A 17,127-nucleotide genomic window follows, 5' to 3' on the forward strand; every position below is an offset into this window, starting at 1 on the left:
AGCTGAGGACATTTTTTACTCTGTGTTTGTGCAGGAAAGTGAAGCTTTTCATTCTCAAGGTTTAACCTTGCGTCTTACTACATTTTGAATATGTATTTTTTTCCTGCATTTTCCTAATGAGCCCGTCATCCGTGTCTCTGTCGCTCTGTACGTTTTTCTCTGATCTCTTTCTTCCTCATTCTCTCTGCTTCTCCTTCCCTTCCTTTCCCACCATCCTCCTGCCAGTTGTGTTGTCGTAATGATCTGCCACCCCCCCAACCCCTCCATATGTTTCCTGACAATTTTGTTTGATGTGATAAAGATTTTTCTTCTCACCTGTAAGAGAGAATTTGATGGCTTCTTGTTGTTGACTGACTTACTGGCTGGCGGTGACGTACTTGATACATTTCCTGTTCCTATTCTTGTCTTTTACTTCTCCAGAATGTCCTACTTTGCCTGATTCATTGCAACTCACACAACCACACACAAAACAAGGATAACACGTAACTCTCATTGTACATTAGTTGCTTTTAGACATGCACTGAACTCTGGAGATTCTCCGCACTCACCGCGAAGCAGGTGCATGTGTCAACGCAAATATCCAAGAGAGAGCCCCCGGTTTATCTGCCAACTTTTCCGCCAGGCCCCCAAGTATAAAGTCAGAAGAAAGTCGGGAGATTCATATTTGAGAGCACAGCGTGGGATTCCCCACTGGATTTGCTGCAAGCAAGGGAGGGAATTGTTGATATGTATAACACGTGACAGACAGAAAAAATGAAAATGAAAACAAATATCTCCCTTTATCCGCAGGTAATGTCTGAAAACGGCTATCGACTATTGCCTGGGTGGTAACTGTTGACTTTGGAGAAAGGACAACAAATGTCAGAGTTGCAAAATGTTACTTTGCAGATTGGAAGAGTCATGAGTAGAGAGGATCCAAACCATGGAAGGAACTTGCTTGTTTAAACTGAATGATAGTTGGTATCATGCTGAATATTTTGTACATGCTCTGTTAAATATTAAACTTGAAATTCCTCTTTCCCCCTTGCTAGTTGCCAAGCTTAGAATCCAGCCAACATGTTGTCTATCAAGGGTTAGTGGATTTCTCATGTCAACATGATGCCTGTCATTGGTTACACATAAGTGCTACTTGTGTTCACCTGACTATGAGCGGCAAAATTCATACTGGTAAACAAGAATTGTTTTAAACCCGTGGTCCATCATGTTGCACACACTAGGTAAAGGAATAAAGCAGCGAGGAGGCATACATATACATGGCCAAAAAAAGGTAGTGTCCAGAAAACTAGCAAAAGAAACTAATTATCTGCGAGGATTGTGATGGACAGAAGGACATTAGATAATATCGGATAAATATATCTAAAGTCAGATATAACCTCCAGGAAATGTCTTGACGATAGGGTAGGGGCTTTGTCTTGAGTTTGCCCTTCAGATGAAGTAGGCAGCAGGAGCAAAGCATTCAGGTGAAGAGGAGCACCTGGGTAGAGCATGCAGGAGGCAGGACACATTTGGAATAAGGTATAAGGAAAGAGCTCTGGAAGTAACCAAAGAACTCTGTGAACCCAATAAGAAAATGACAATAAGGACGGAGGGACTGAGTCCATCTATGCATTTAATACTGAGTGGTTACATCCAGACGACATGGATTTATTAAGTCTAATACCCATAGAAGCTATTTTGGATTAAAGCCACCTATCATCAGCAATCAGCCTGTGAAATAACAAATAAAATGCCAACAGTCATATCAAAAACTACACTAAACACGCTGAATCTGAGCCAAATCCCCAGATTCAAGTCAGTCTAGAGGCATCCCATGAACAACCAATGTAGTATTGATCACCTTTACAATAAATGTGATTAAGCACACTTAGTCCATATATGCGGCCCACACTGTCTATTAGTCTAACTGTATTAGGCTGTGAACAAAACCAGGGGTTGGGACAAACACAGCAAGCGCCATGGATCAGGAAGTAAATCCTGCGGTGCTGCAGCAGCAGGTGACCTCTCTGTGACCTTTGGCTATTGCTCCCAGGAAGGGTTTGTGTAAATGCTAACGAATTTGTTTGTGCAGAGATTACAGGAGGGGTGTGTGTGTGAGTGTGTTTGGGTGTGTGTATGTGTGCGTGCGCACTGGGCAGGTGTTAATATTTTCAGGGGCAGGTTGAGTTTCACCCACCGGGTCCCTCAGAGCCTCTACAGGGTTTTTTCAAGGTGTTTTTTGACGAACGGTTTGTTTTGTTACACCCAAAGGAGCAATGTTCAAATGACCGCATCTCGGACTTCCCTTCCTCTGGCCCCCGCTGCTGGGATTTGTAGTTTTACGGGCTGAGCTGATGGCTGAGGAGGCTTCGTCGCTAACTGTCGGTCTGTAAGTATATTGTAGGCCACTGCAGCCACAGCGAGCGAATTACACTCAGTGCCATGAATGTATAACAGGGTAAATGCTCTTTACTCTTCTGAGCAGATTGAGTGATTGGAGACTGAGAGTGAGACCATCCGAGATCCTTATTGTGAACCTGCAGTACAACATGGCTCTGAAAACACAACACACGCTGTGGAAGACACTTTCTTTATTCACTTGATTCTTTAAAATGGTTACATATTAGTGGGAATCACAACTTCTCATTTGGTTTGTAAGTCTTTTCTGTTTATTGGTTCATATTCTGTATATTGATCTGGACACATAAAGGGAAGAGTTCTATATACTGTGTGTAAAAATACAAAAAAAGTCTTATATATTGTTCTTTTGTTTGTTTGCTGTTTAACTTTATGGCGTAGAATGTATAAATTATCCCTTCTTCCCTTGTACCCCTCTCACACCTTTAAACAACATCCTTTTTCTTTACTGTGTTCTCCTTCTCTTATTCGCCTCCTTCTACACTTTCCCCTCTACCTCCTTCCTCCTCTCATTTCTTCTCTTCTAATTTTCTCCCCACCTTTCCTCCTTTTTTAACTTCTACTCCTTCATCATCTTCCTATATCATCTCTTTTATAACTTCCTCTCTTTTCATTCTATCCACTGCTCTGCTCATTCGTTTTCTTCACTCCCCCTTTTTCTTACCCTCCCCTGTTTTTTTCCTCATTACAATCCTCTAGCCAGGTTTGTCTGTCAGTCTGTTGCAGTGTCTGTACAACATCCTCATCATTTTATTAGCTTCATTGTTGATTTATGGAGCAAGTGTGATTCAGAGCTAATGCACATTTGTGCTGTCCTTTGGTCATTTCAGTCCACTGAGTTATGTGGTTTCTAATTGTGTTATTTGGATTAGTTTCTTTTTTTTGTGCGACCTTAGGGAAAACCTTTATCCAAGTACTTCTCCTCTATTCTTCCGCTCCTCTCCTCTCCTCTCTTTCCGTTTCCGGTGTGAGTGAGTGGTGGTGGGGGATGGGTAAGTGGCGCGGAGATTTTGAACTGGGCTTTGCCTATTTACAGGTATTTCCTTTTACTTTTCTCATCTCATCTTTGCATGAAGAGGTTAGTTTTGTTTCTCTTAAAAATCGTTTTTGATTATCAACCAAGAGACCGCTTGTTTTGTCGGGGGTCTCTGGAGGAATGGCGTCCCACGGGACGACTCCTCCGTCAATCCGGCAGGGAGATGGTCCCCCCGGGAGAGGACATTAGGGTGGAGGAGGTCCTGCTGGCTGTTGGCGAACAGGTAGGACAAGAAAATGTAGTTTTCGCCTCCAGAATGAGCAGAGCGGTAGTGGTGTTTCTAAAAGAAGAACGCCAGGTGCACCAGCTGATTGAGAGTGGCCTATTCATTAGGGACGGCTACGTGCAGGTGAACCGCTGTCGGTTCCCGCAACTCGGATCACGGTGTCCAGAGTCCCGCCTTTTATTTCAAACGAGCTCTCAAGAGCCGAGCTCAGCAGGTTCGGTAAATTTTCTAGTGGGTTCAGAACGTTCAATTTAGGTTGTAAAGATATTAAACTGAGACATGTGCAGTCCCTGAGGTGGCAGGCGTTTATGTTCTTGGAATCCCCTCCTTCAGAGTGAAGCACGGGGACGGGCACTATATGGTGTACGGCAGCTCCGGGAGCCTGGAGTGCTTCGATTGAGGGGATGTTGGTAAACATTCTTGTGTCCGCATAAGCAGCGATCAGATGACGCGGCAGGTGACGGCAGCGGCACGCAAACGGATGCCGCTCTCGAAGAGGCGGCAGGTGCACATAGCGCCAAACCTGCAACTGCACTTAACGGCTCAGGGGCCGCGGCAGTGCCTAGCGCCAATCCGGCGACTGCACTCAGCGGCGCCCATAGCAATGAATCGGAGGAGTCCGCTCCCACCGCATCGGTGGACGCTCCTCGCACTGAAGTGGCACTCGCTGAAGTCCACTCGCAGCAGAGTTTTGAGTGGTGGTGATGCCGTGAGTGGGGGGGACGTTTCACAGCCTGGAGGCGAGACTTCATAGGGGCAGAGTCAATCAAAGAAATGACGTGTGTCTGAGGATGTAAAAAAATCCCCTCAGTCTGCAGCTGCAGAAATTTCACAGGCAGGAGAAGAAGTTCAGGAGGCAAGTTCCTCAGATGCCACAGCCACAGAGCACATTGTGAACATCAATTAGGGACAGAGTCTGTCAGTCAGTCAGGCCCCATGTGAAGAAATGGAGGAGGAGTCAGACTGAAGGCCGGTGCCTGCTTCTGCAACTGCGTCTGTGGCTTTTCACGCAGATGTGTCGAAGGACTCGTTGTAATTAATGGTTCTCAAAGCGTTGCGCATGTTACAAAGCAATTCACCACCAGAACACTAAGCGGAGTAACGTTTTTTGTCGGAGACAACCTTAGAGACGCCTTCTTTGTGTGTGGCAGTCGTCGTCAACCGTTTATTTACATAGCCAATGCGGCTCCTCAGAGCCTTTTCTGGCGGACAAATCCACCAGTCAGTGACGGGTTATACAAGTGGTCATACTTTCGGATCTCTTCTGCCAAACGCTCTTCTATTTGGTCCATATTCATTTTTCTAAATCTTCTGTGGTTTCTGCCGGTATTATGGGGCATGAAACCGGAAATGCGACTCCGGAAAGGATTTAGTTAGCAGACCAATCACATCCCTTGCGGGCTGTGTGAGGCTCGCGGAGCTTTGTCTATAGTTAGAAAAATGGGGGGACGCATGTAAGCACGTTAGAAGGGATACAAAAGCATGTAAGGGGCCCGGAAGGGCTCTTGCGCTTGCGGGCCTGTGAGAACGCAGAAGCATGTGCCGGCCTTTAGAAAGTGTATCATCTGTTGGGACCCCAGCTAGAAATACCTCTCTTTACACACTGGAAGAATATAGGGCTTTGATAAATTTATTAGATCTGTGGCTGTCTAAAAAAGACAGGTTGGTTTCGATGAGCTGGACGAGAAGAAACGTTTCCGTCTAAAAAACACATGACAACCCTGAGGAAAGATGCTAAAGGAAAAACAATGAGAAAGACAAGGAATACAGTTAAATGATCAGGCATCACATGGTGTTTTCTCTTCCTTCACTGGCTTCTGTATTTTTCCGATTTATTAGTAAAAAGGGTTTAAAAGTTTTGGGTGTCTTTTGGGGAAATCACAGGTTTTTAACAAAAACCTCCAAGAGGACTACTGGATGAAATAGAAAGAGCCATACTGGACTTTTTCTGGTCTGGTAAACAACGGGATCGGGCAGCAGTCCTCTGCCGGTGGTTGAATGATGGCACTGGTGGACATCCAGTCCAAAATTGCTGCTTTTCAACTTCGGGCAGCACAAAGACTACTCTACAACTGTGGCTCGAGATGATGTGACACGGCTCGTCTGCTGCTGAAGATAACTGGTAGCTTAGGGTACGACAAGCATCTTTTCCTATTACGATCTGAGGACATGGATCTCACTGGGCTGACTCCATTCTACAAATCGGTGATAGAGGCATGGCCGATTTTTTGTTTCACACGAGAAAATATTGTGACACCTGGATTGTGGTTGTTTGAGGAACCGCTGTTCTTAAACGACTTTATGAGGTCTGAAATACTGCAGTATGCCAGCCTCAGAGCCAACCTCAGACTAGCTGGCTGCACCAAACTGGGCCATCTGATAAGGATGACAGCAACATCGTTGGACACCCTGAGAGAGAACAGCAACATCAAGTCAACCAGACTGATCAATAAAGTGTTGGAGGAGATCTGTGCCACCCTGCCGCAAACCATGAGAATTTTAGCAAGGAGCCATTCTCTGTGTGACCAGTGGAGTGAAGAATCAGAAGACAGTTTCCCCTCCCTGTTCATCACCCCAGCTGTAGGGGAGTGGCAGGAGAGGGGTGGTCAGCTGTTGTCCTTCCCAACTCCTCACCTGGACAGCTTTCCGACTGTGGAGAAGAAGTCTGTTTATCAGACCTGTGTAAAGGTTCACAATTTGCACTTGCTGGAAGCAGTGTTAATTTCGTTGACGAAAACGATGACAAAATATAATCGTTTAGGACCCTTTTTCAATGACGAAGACGAGACGAAGACGTAACGAAAACGGATCTTTGAAAATAAAAACTATGACTAAATCTATTTTTAACTTTTGTTGACGAGACGAGACGGAAATGTTGGTGGTTGACTAAGTCACAATAATTTTTTTAACATCGTATCAGGCCGTCATAAAGTATCGGGAGCGGGCGAGTGAGTCTGTGTGTCTGTGTGTGTGTCTGTGTGTGTGTGTCTGTGCGCTCCCAGATAGCGCACCGGTCCCAAGCTCCGCCCCCCGTCCCGCTAACTCGCTCAGAGACACAAGATCACAGCTTGTTCATGTGAAGAAGCCTCTCAATGACCGACTGCTTCTTAACTATGGAAACAGTGAAAACCCAGTTTCTCTGATCTCAGCTGATCAGAGATCAGCGCCTCAGCTTCTTGATCAGAGCAGAAGCTGCAGTTGGTTTCTACCGAGCTGCAGTTTCTGTGTTTGCCTCCAGTCTGACCTGCTCTCACTTTTTGTTTTCACATTTAAAACTAAATATATATTTTTAAGCTATTAGGCTGCAGCTATATGTTTTTATAGAAAAGGAGTTTAATTTGGCTATTAAATGTGACTAAAACTAGACTAAAATGGAATTTGTTTTCGTCGACTAAAACTAGACTAAAATGTAATTTGTTTTAGTCGACTAAAACTAGACTAAAACTAAGAAGGATAAAAATGACTAAATGTGACTAAAACTAAAATGGATTTTCGTCAAAAGACTAAGACTAAGACTAAATCAAAAATAGCTGCCAAAATTAACACTGGCTGGAAGGGATGAGAGAGTCGAGGTGGACAGGGCTGTTGGAGCAAGATGCTTCTCCGGAAGGTAGCTGGCAGTCATTTTACAAGCTGCCCATTGAAAAACGGACAGCAGACCTCCAGTGAAGGGTAGTGCACAGGGCGATAGCTACAAACAGATACAGAGCGCACCTTGATCCGTAGCTGGGGGAGGGGTGTACTTTTTGTTCTCAAGCTGAAACATTTGAACATTATTTTGTCAGGGCCTTAGGCTGGAAGCACTTTTTGATTTGTTAAAAGGATGGTTTCAGGGCCTTGGAGAGGTATTTTCATTTGGTTTGTTAATTTATGGTCCGAAATATTCTGTAAAAAAGAAAGCTATACGCAACCTGTTAAACTTGGCATGGTTCTTCCAAGTTAGCCATTTGGCTGATACGTAGGAACCAGGCCCTGAACACTGGCAGCGTGCAACCGGCGCCAATGCTGGTGGGACTTCTGAAAACCAGACTCAAAGTAGAACATGCATACTACAGGATGATGAACAATGTGCTGACATTAAGTCGCATATGGGCTTTTGGAGGGATTCCATGCTCTCTTGGGGAAGATGGGGAACTGAATATTAACCTTTAATTTGAAAAACAACATTTTGTATGGAAGAGTGAATATATATATATATATATATAAATGTGTGTGTGTGTGTATATACGTATATATCGAAAATAAACTATATGTATTATTTACTAATCTTGTTTGGTTGGGTTTTACATCTGGTGTTTGATGTAAGAAGTGTATTAGTTCCTGGAAATGCACATTAAATGGATTTAAAAAAATAAAAACCTCTCCTCTTCTCCTCTCCAATCCTCATCTCCTCTCCTCTCCTCTCGTTTGAACTAATCTACCTTTCTACCTGCTTCCCTTCTATTCGCTCTCTCCTCACTCTCCACAGTGTGAAATCCAATTCATCAACATACTGTAACGTCTTAGATAAAACCAATACTCTCCCCCTTTATTCCTCGTATCGAGCTGAAGACGTTCCTGTGTCGGCGAAGCAGCTTGAAACAACAGCAGAGGGAGAAAAAAAAGTGGACTGAACCAACACTACTGAGAACGGGGATATTGACTAAATGTAATGCAGCCATTGTCTCCTTCACTCTCTGGCTTTGGTTCACCTCTCCGCCCCTCTATTTATTTATTATATTTCACACATTTTTTCTACAGTTCTTGTCTTGTTTGCCATATCACCCGATTGATTGTGGTTTCACAATATATGGAATTAACTGATTGCACCATGAGCGTAGTGGATTAATGTTTTTCGTAGGGAAGACAGATGTTCCTTTTATTAAATCTTTGTTTTTGGAGCCACAGCAGCTACAGAAATTGCTGCTTGGTTGCTCCACCACTGTTTTCCAGACTGAAATGTCTTTAACCTAATTGGATGGATCCCTGTGACATTTTGTACCAACACTCATGGTTGGTAGAGGATGAATCCCTTGACTTTTCCTTAAGTGAGTGAAATGTCTTGACAGATTGCCATGAAATGTATTACAGAAGGTCCCCAGAGGATAAACTGTAATGACTTTGTTGATCCCTTGATCTGTTGCCACCAGTAAGTTTGTTCCACCACTTTCGTTCAGACGGAAATATTGAGACAGCAACATGATGTGTTTGGACAATCCTTGCTTTAGACATTTATAGATCACAAAACTTTTGGAAGCAGTTCAGTTCTGAAAGTTGGCAGTGGGTATTGACCTCTGTTCGACCATCTAACAAACACTTTGGTTAAAGTTGGTGTATTCCCACTGGAGAGACTTCAACTGAAAAGTGAACACAATTTTTTGACATACCCAATAAGAGATAAGAATGAGGTGATACAAATGAGAGTCGATTGGACGTTCAGACCTCCTTGTGATAGTCACATTGGGGGCGTGGTCACATTGTATAGGAAATGTTGAGGATCGGTATGAGATGAGGGACTCAGCCTGACTAGAGGTGACTATGGAGGAGGAGGATCACAGTTAAACACTGACATGACAGTTACAGAGGGGAGAACAGATTCAAGGTCTGACACCAGCGAAACGATTGGCTGATTGAGATCATGGCAAATTCTGATTGGATAACCATAATCACTGAACAGTACTACAGAGTGAAAGAGAATTGTGAATGAATGGGACATAAAGGTGATAATTCTTTTGAAGAAGAGTGAAATAACAGATGTGAAGCAAAAGGAGGAAGGCTTTCTCTGACAGATAGTGTTAATGTTTCTTTCCTGTTATAATTATTTTCCAGGGGCATCCAGCAGCAGTTGTCCAGCTACAGGGAGACGGTGATCCGGCAGGCCTCGGCGGCAACGGGTTCGGCTGTTCACCGGGACGACGCGCCAACCTGCGGCATTTGCCACAAGACAAAGTTTGCAGATGGCTGTGGGAACCTGTGCTCGTACTGCCAGACCAAGTTCTGCGCCCGCTGTGGGGGGCGAGTGTCACTGAGATCCAACACGGTACGGTAACACTCTGCGGTATACAACCGCAAACTTTAGGCTCCATTTTGAATATAATTCCATTTAAAATGCTCCCCCAAGAACTGAAAAATTAATGTCAGATTTATTGTAGGGCTGACATATTTGAGTGCATTAGTGTACCTAATAAACTAGCTGAGAGGAAAGTGAGAATAAGTTATTTTTTCTCTTTTAAGCATTCATTCCCAATGCTATAAAGAAAAGAATCTCGAAAGAAATTACTGTGTATTTACACAGAGGTGAGAGAAAAAAAATCCCATGTTTTAAGAGCTGGGTATTATAGTTCTATTGCTGCTTGTATTCAATTCTGTTGAAAAGAAGAATATAAACAAAGTTTAAAAAAAATACATTAATAACTAGAATGGCACTAAGGAGCAAATACCTCCACCAATGACCAATAGCCCACTTTCATTTTCATCAAGATCTAATAATTATGATCTGATAAATCTATGAAAATCTCCAAAAATACCCTTTCTCTTGCAATGTTAAAGAAAAACAAATACAAATCATGGATCTGCCCCATTGTTGGAATTTGTTGCTCTGTGCCAAAATTGAATGGGCTCTTTCTTGGCCAATGTTCCATCATTCAACTAGGTTTTGTTGAAATACGTTCAATAGTTTTTGCATTCTCAAATCATATCAAATTCAAAAAAATCCCTGTTTGCCTCATGGGGCCCAACATCCTCTGTCCTCAACCCTCATAGGGTAAAAGTAGGACTAAAATCAAATATACTTTACTGTCCCAATGGGGAAATATCTCTTCGGCCAAAGTGCTACAGCAGCTGCACAACAGTACATTGTGTGACAAACTAATTCCTGCTGACAAACAATCAAACCAACAAACAAACTGTGAAACTTAACCTCCTTGGTTAAGTTAATGAATATATGAAGAGAAAGTGAAATGACTACAGATAATAAATAATTATAAAATATTTAATAAATAATAATAATAATTAATGTATTTATTGATATTTTGTTTGTTATTCATTAACTATATTAATGTAGGTGGCACTAACCTCCCTGTAGAGCACATGGCCGTTGGGTCACTCCACTATTCAGGTAAAAGCAACAGAGCTGCATGGATACACAGAAATACAAAAATGAATTAATGATTGTAAAGGTAAGTGTAGTTATACTGAAATATATACTTGATGGTAAAGAAAAATACCAATACAATGCAATATTATAAATCTTTCTATATGTTTTAATTGGTTTCATTTGTATTTGTATATTTGTCTAGGCTTAGCTATATAATTTTCTCTGTGTAAATGAATTTATACATTCATATCCTTTGTGGAACCCCAATCTGTAAGTGGTATAAGAAACCCAAACCCACTTATGGCCTTAATGCAGCTGTTCAGGTCCTGTGTGTCTGACCAGGCCTCAGGTGTTGGAGCTCAGGTGATGAACCGTGGCACATGTGTGTGTGTGTGTGTGCTCAAATGTCCATATAGCATGCTTTGTGTGTTGATATGTTCTGTATATTAGATCTGTGTGTGTTACTGTGGGCTTATGCGTTCACCCAGGTGCGTGAATGTGATCTGTGCCCATGTGTTAGAGTGTGTGTGTGACCCAGGCAGGAGCTAGTAAAGGTTAATTGGGCATTAGACCGAGCTGTCGACAGAGGGGGTGGTCTCCCCCTCTGTCTCGGTATCCCAGGGGTCCGGAGGTGCCCTATACACACACAGCAGGGTATGTTTGTGTGTGTGAGGCAGGGGGAAGGAGTGTGAGCAAGGACATCACCTATAACACACACACTTACACTTACACACACACACTCTAAAGTACACCCTAATTAGTCACTGGCTGACACAGGTAGAGTTCAGCTGGGTGGTCCTGTGTGGTGTGTTATGGTTGTTGCCTGTATTCAGTAATAGTGTGTCTTTGAAAGGCAGTTTTTGCAAATACACGTACACACACACAGATGATGTTTTCTTTACTATTTTTGGTATTTCATATATTGAAGTATTGTTGATATTAAATGCTGATACGTTGTGACTAAGAAAATCCAGTTGAGAATTTCACCTGGGTGGTTTTGTTATTGTTCTGCCTGCTCAGACGTAAACACAATCCCGGGGTTTTCAAACCCACAGTGTGGCCCTAGCGTCCACAGCATTTTACCCTTGACACCAGAGATTGTGCTTTACATTCTATCCGTTTTAACCAAGAACCTGAAGCAAGTATATTTAGGGGCCTCAAAATCATAATCATTCTGTTTTGTTGCTTGTTAGTGGTAGGGCTGTAGGATCATGGTCATGCTTTCAGAAATCATCTTTTCTCAAATTGTCTCTGTCTTTCTTTTCATTATACATGGATGGCTGACCTGGCTGCAGCAGGACAAAGTGGTGAGTGCTGTGTTTCTTTCTCTTTCAGAGCTACAGTACTCTGCCTGCAACCTCAAAGACAAGCCATCCTAATGAGTCCAGACAGAATATATATGTGTGAATGTCCCATGTATGTATCTTTCTGTCTGTCCATGAGTCTGTCACTCCAAGTCGTACGGCTCGTTGCAGCAGCGGCTGCCTAAATGATGCTAATGGTTCAAAGCGTCACATGACATCTGTTATTATTTACTACATCTCACTACTGGATCTGTTCATGCATTGTTTTTTTCATGCTTACTGACCTCCTCACCCAGCACGATGCATGCAATGCAAGGAAACAACCAGGACCAGAGGGAGTTCATTTAGACACAAAAAAACTATTTTAGATTATGCTAGTTCTTCATCTGTGTGGGAGGAGGTGCCAACAAGCCTGTGTGGAAATGGGGAGAGTGTGAAGACTCTACAGAGACAAGCTCAGATTAGAAACAAGCTCATGATACTGAGAGAATTTAAAACTAAAGGCTCATGTTATCTGAATGATCTGTATTTATATTGCGCTTTTAGAGTGTAATCTATGTGCAGCGCTTTTGCTGTCACACATCTATCACACACTGTAGAGGATCTGCATGCAGAATGAAGGAACCGGGGAATCGCCAGTAATTGGTTGAAGTGCCTATTGAGCTAAAGTTAACTTACAGGTAAAAATGAAGCTGTAAAAAATATATATAATAGTACTAAATTTCACTAAATGAATACTGCACATAACCACATTTTAGTTCTCCATTTCCATAAAACAATTAACTCATTATTATCTAATTATTTGTGTGTAGTGTTTGGATCCATCAAGTCTTAGAACTTAATTCATAGACTTTTCACAGTGGGAAAAGTTTGTCTCACAGACTGAGCACAATAGTGGACAGGCAGGTGGATGCTGGTTGGTACAAAAACCGAAATTAGGGCACGGTCACACATACACGCATGTGAGAGAATGTTGCGGATCAGAGTTTGTTGTGTTGAACTCAACGTGAAGCCACAATGTGACTTTCTTCGCCACAGGAAGTGAATGTTTTATTCGCACTCTTTCTCGCACAGATTAGAAGTGAACGAGAGACAAAGCTCGCCTCTGAGCCGTCAGATATGCACTTGCTGTCTTTCTCGGTTTTGTGTATCAGTCTGTTCCGTGGCTGTCTCATCATCATGTAGCTTGGTTAAATAAGAGGTAGGCAGAATCATCTGATAGTATACTGCGGGAGAAACATTGCTGGTGGACAGGCTTTTAACACCTTCCTCTGCTCGAGTAGTTGTGTCAGGTTGAGAACCTTACTTGGCCTTGGCTACTATCCCTCAAGGCAGCTGCCAAACTGGCACTTTGATGATACTTGGCTGGGTTTCAACACCACGGCTGCCCAAGAGTGCTTTGGTGTGCTTTACATAGCAGCCTCGCTCCCTTTCTAAAGCTTGGTACAATGAGTAGCTCTAAAGAAGAAAGTTCTGGCAGAATGGAAACCTTATGTACCTGTATAGCTGGACAGCTGACCGGCCTTGAGTTACTGCTTGACATGGATTAGTTTAATTACTTGAGGATTGATTAATCTTGCTTGACAGAGTGGTCCAAATGTACAAAGTTACTCGGCCTGCAGTTTCTGCTCCACGCAAACTAAACATTCAAAGATAAAGTGGAAGTGTTGGCATGGGATTTTACTGGTCTAAAGTGATATCCAGTCTATCAGTGTGCTCTATATTCCAAGATCGGTTTTACTGCTTTTGATTAAGTGACTTGAAAATGGAGTTTCTTCCTTCTGGCAGAATGTGTCTTATTAATTCAGAGAAGTTAACACAATTAGATGATGATATTTCAGATGGAGACCCAATACCTGTCCTAGAACTGAACAATATTAGTACATTTCAACTGATACTCTACCCTAACTTTCATAGCTGGATGAAGTATTGGGAGATTAGGGTGGATTTATTCCCTTCAATTCGTTTTGAAACAAACATAGAAGGGAGGGAGTTGAAAAGCAGTTTGGAGGTGTTCTAGTTTGCACTCAAATTGTGGTTTAATATTCACATTTCGTTCTAGTTTGTTGCGGCTGTATTGTTTCACATTGAAATTTTAATTCCTGACCTATATGTTGCAAAATTGAAAAGTTTTGAACTTGTATTGTAATTTCTTTTAATTTTAAAGACTTACATACCAAGTTGATGGTGTATTGTTCAAAGAATACATGCGAATGTGTAAATTATATGTATTCAGTTAACAGTTTTTTGTTACATTTTATCATACAACGTTTTTAAAACTATATCCAAGTAAGGTCAGCTGTTACATGACACATAGAAGAATGATCTCAGTCTTTTTCACACAGCGAGGCATGAAGCTTATTACTTCAAATCAGATCAGTCCTTTCACTGTGTATTGGCTGATACCCAAAGCCCAGGTATCAGTATCTGGACTGAAAAAGTCAGATGGGTCCTTCTATAGTGTCCTGGGATGTAGGCAGAGATTTTCCTCAGCTTTATTAGGATATTGTGTTCTGACATCGGGTCCCATGAACAAGTTCATGAGTCTATACAGCATTTACATTAGAATGCTTCTCTGGCTTAGTTGGCTGACTTCCTGCAAACTCTTGACATATTATTTCATTACAATTTGAACTTTAAGGCTCAAATGCAATAAAACAAAGAGCCACTATTTGTGATTGATATGCTCAGAAGAATAGAAGTTTTACATTTGTTTCTTTTGTAAGGAATTTTTTTATGTGAAAAATCATTATAAGGTAAATTACCTTGATATTAGAAGTACTACCCTTTGTGATTTTATCTTAAACAGCAGATCCATTTCATTTTGAATATACAAAATTTGGGCATCCGAATGTTACTAGCTCGGTGGTACATGCAATTGTTCATAAGCTCTCTGTTATCCATCACATATGTTCATGCTCTCTTCCAATGTCACCTTTGCAAGCGTTTAGCTATAATTCTGTCTTCCTGTCATCCTGCCACTATGTCCGAACTAGCCAAGGCTAACTGTTGTTACTTTAAAAAAAATGACCAATACTTATGAAGACATATGGAGTTAACTACACAACAAGCTGTTCTGTTCAAGGTTATGGTTTTAGACTGGACTCTGTTTCCTCTTCAGACACCAAAATCGAAAAACTGAAAGGTTAAATGCCAAATGTTTTCACGGATATAATCTTGTGTGTGTAGTGTGTTAATTGTATACTTAATGAAGTGTGATGAGTGTGCTGCCATGCTTTTCAAAGAATTTTTTTGAAAGTCGATGGTAAGAGTTACAGATAAAGTTTTTTTTTAGGCATAACCATAGACAGTGTGTGGTGCAAGCAGGCTGGCGTGTCGCGCTAATGATATTCAGGGCTCATTATCTACCGCGATGGCTGTGCTCTGGTGGAGAGATGAATGTGTTTGTGTGTGTGTGTGTGTGTTGTTGTACTTATGCCAAGTGTTTCTCACTGAAAGAACCATCTTTGAAATCTTTATTCTTCCTCTCACGGGAGATAAGGAAGAGAATTGTGCGTTACCTTCTCTCTAACTCTCACTCACATGCTCACTAACAACTCCCCTCTCTAATTGTTTTTTCCACAGCCGTATCTCTGTGTGTTTGTGTGAGGGGGGATGGTTGAGGTGGGTTGTCTCTGTATGGTGGCTCTGTAGTAGACTGGCACTCCGTCCAGGGCATAGACTGTAAATAAAGATGGAACCGTTGTCTCTGTCTGGAAAAAACTCTTTATAAGACTAACCTAAAACATTTGTTTGGTCCATGTCCCAACCACTAACATGGAGAAAGTGGCGTTTATGAGCTATTCTACAGCCAGCCACCAGGGGGCAACATATATATTTTGGCTCCACTGTTGGGAGCTGCCTGGTCATCCATTTGTATATCCTGTTTATGGTCAACAGTGCACACTCCCTCAAATGCAATGTCAGCTTGATCAAGATGATCAAGCCTTCACTGTGGTCATCTCTGTTGTCTCCAGTGGATGATATGGGGGGGGGGGGGGGCTTACGCAGGACAAAAGCAACATTTTGGACTAATTGGACCAAATGTTCAACTGTCCTTCACTGTGGAGGTTATGTTTCCATCAGCGTTTGTTCATCGATGAAACTTGGTGGAAGGATGTATTATGGGACAGAGAAGAACCCTTTACATTTTGGTGCAGAAAATGTTTTTTGTGTTTTCTTTTCTTTACACATAGCAGTTCATAAAGCTCATCACTCTGGGGCATTAATGTGCATACAATAATGATTATAGGGGAGTATTACAGTGGTTTTATGTGTGTTAGGCAGCTGCAGATGTAGTGTTTATTTAAGCAGAAATTAGGACATCAGAACGTTATTTTGGCTTAGTTGAAAGTTAAGAAGAAGTGAGTTATTTACCACCATCAACTGTTTTGCTGAATCCATAATCTACAATATGTCGTATCACTTCTTTTCATGGGATCTTCGGTGAAAAGAGTTTTTCACCTCACTCTTGGGAGGAAACACAATAAGCAGTGTTGAACTGTTCATACTCATTAGTCATATACTGTAATCCGTGACGTGCTGTCAGTCAGTGAGGCTGTCTGTTTAATCAGGTTAGATGCTTACTTCTAGTGCACCTTGTTTAGACCAATCGTTGCCTGCTAGCACGATTACTGGCCTCCTCGTTATTACCTTCATACATGTGTTCTCTGAGAGTACAGACAGTAATTTAACATATATGTGTTCATATATTTCACCATCATCTTAATGTTATAGCTGTGTATCACACACTTTGCCCTGGGGGAGGTGTGTTTTTGAGCTGAGAGACAATTCTGTGTCATGTCTGCATAGATTTGTGTCAAGCATCACAGATCCACACTCGTTTACTACTTACCTCTGGGTCAACATGCCCCCAAAACAGAATTTGAGTGACAGACTAACCATCAGCTGACACGACTGCCTCTGAATGAAAAAGTTAGTCTTGCATCCTGAGTGGAATGAGCTATCAAATAAAGGCAAAAATACCTCAAAAATAATCTTACTATTTATCTGATACTTGTGCAAATATACAGTACATATGTATTGATTCGGGCCTACAAGGAATTATGGCTTTGTGCTGGTTTGTGTCAGG

The 17,127-nt window shown here is 42.0% G+C and overlaps 1 protein-coding gene across 2 annotated transcripts in view; it reads left to right on the forward strand.

The window, feature by feature from the left end:
* LOC133966424 (regulating synaptic membrane exocytosis protein 1-like) overlaps positions 1–17,127 on the forward strand; it is an 89,147-nt gene that overhangs the window by 17,866 nt on the left and 54,154 nt on the right. For both annotated transcript variants that reach the window (XM_062401350.1, XM_062401351.1), the window contains exon 3: positions 9,465–9,675. In XM_062401350.1, the coding sequence (XP_062257334.1) occupies positions 9,465–9,675 (211 nt within the window). The remainder of the gene's footprint in view (positions 1–9,464; positions 9,676–17,127) is intronic.

This window comes from Platichthys flesus, chromosome 12 (assembly GCF_949316205.1).
Source record: "Platichthys flesus chromosome 12, fPlaFle2.1, whole genome shotgun sequence".
Classification (NCBI taxonomy): domain Eukaryota; kingdom Metazoa; phylum Chordata; class Actinopteri; order Pleuronectiformes; family Pleuronectidae; genus Platichthys; species Platichthys flesus.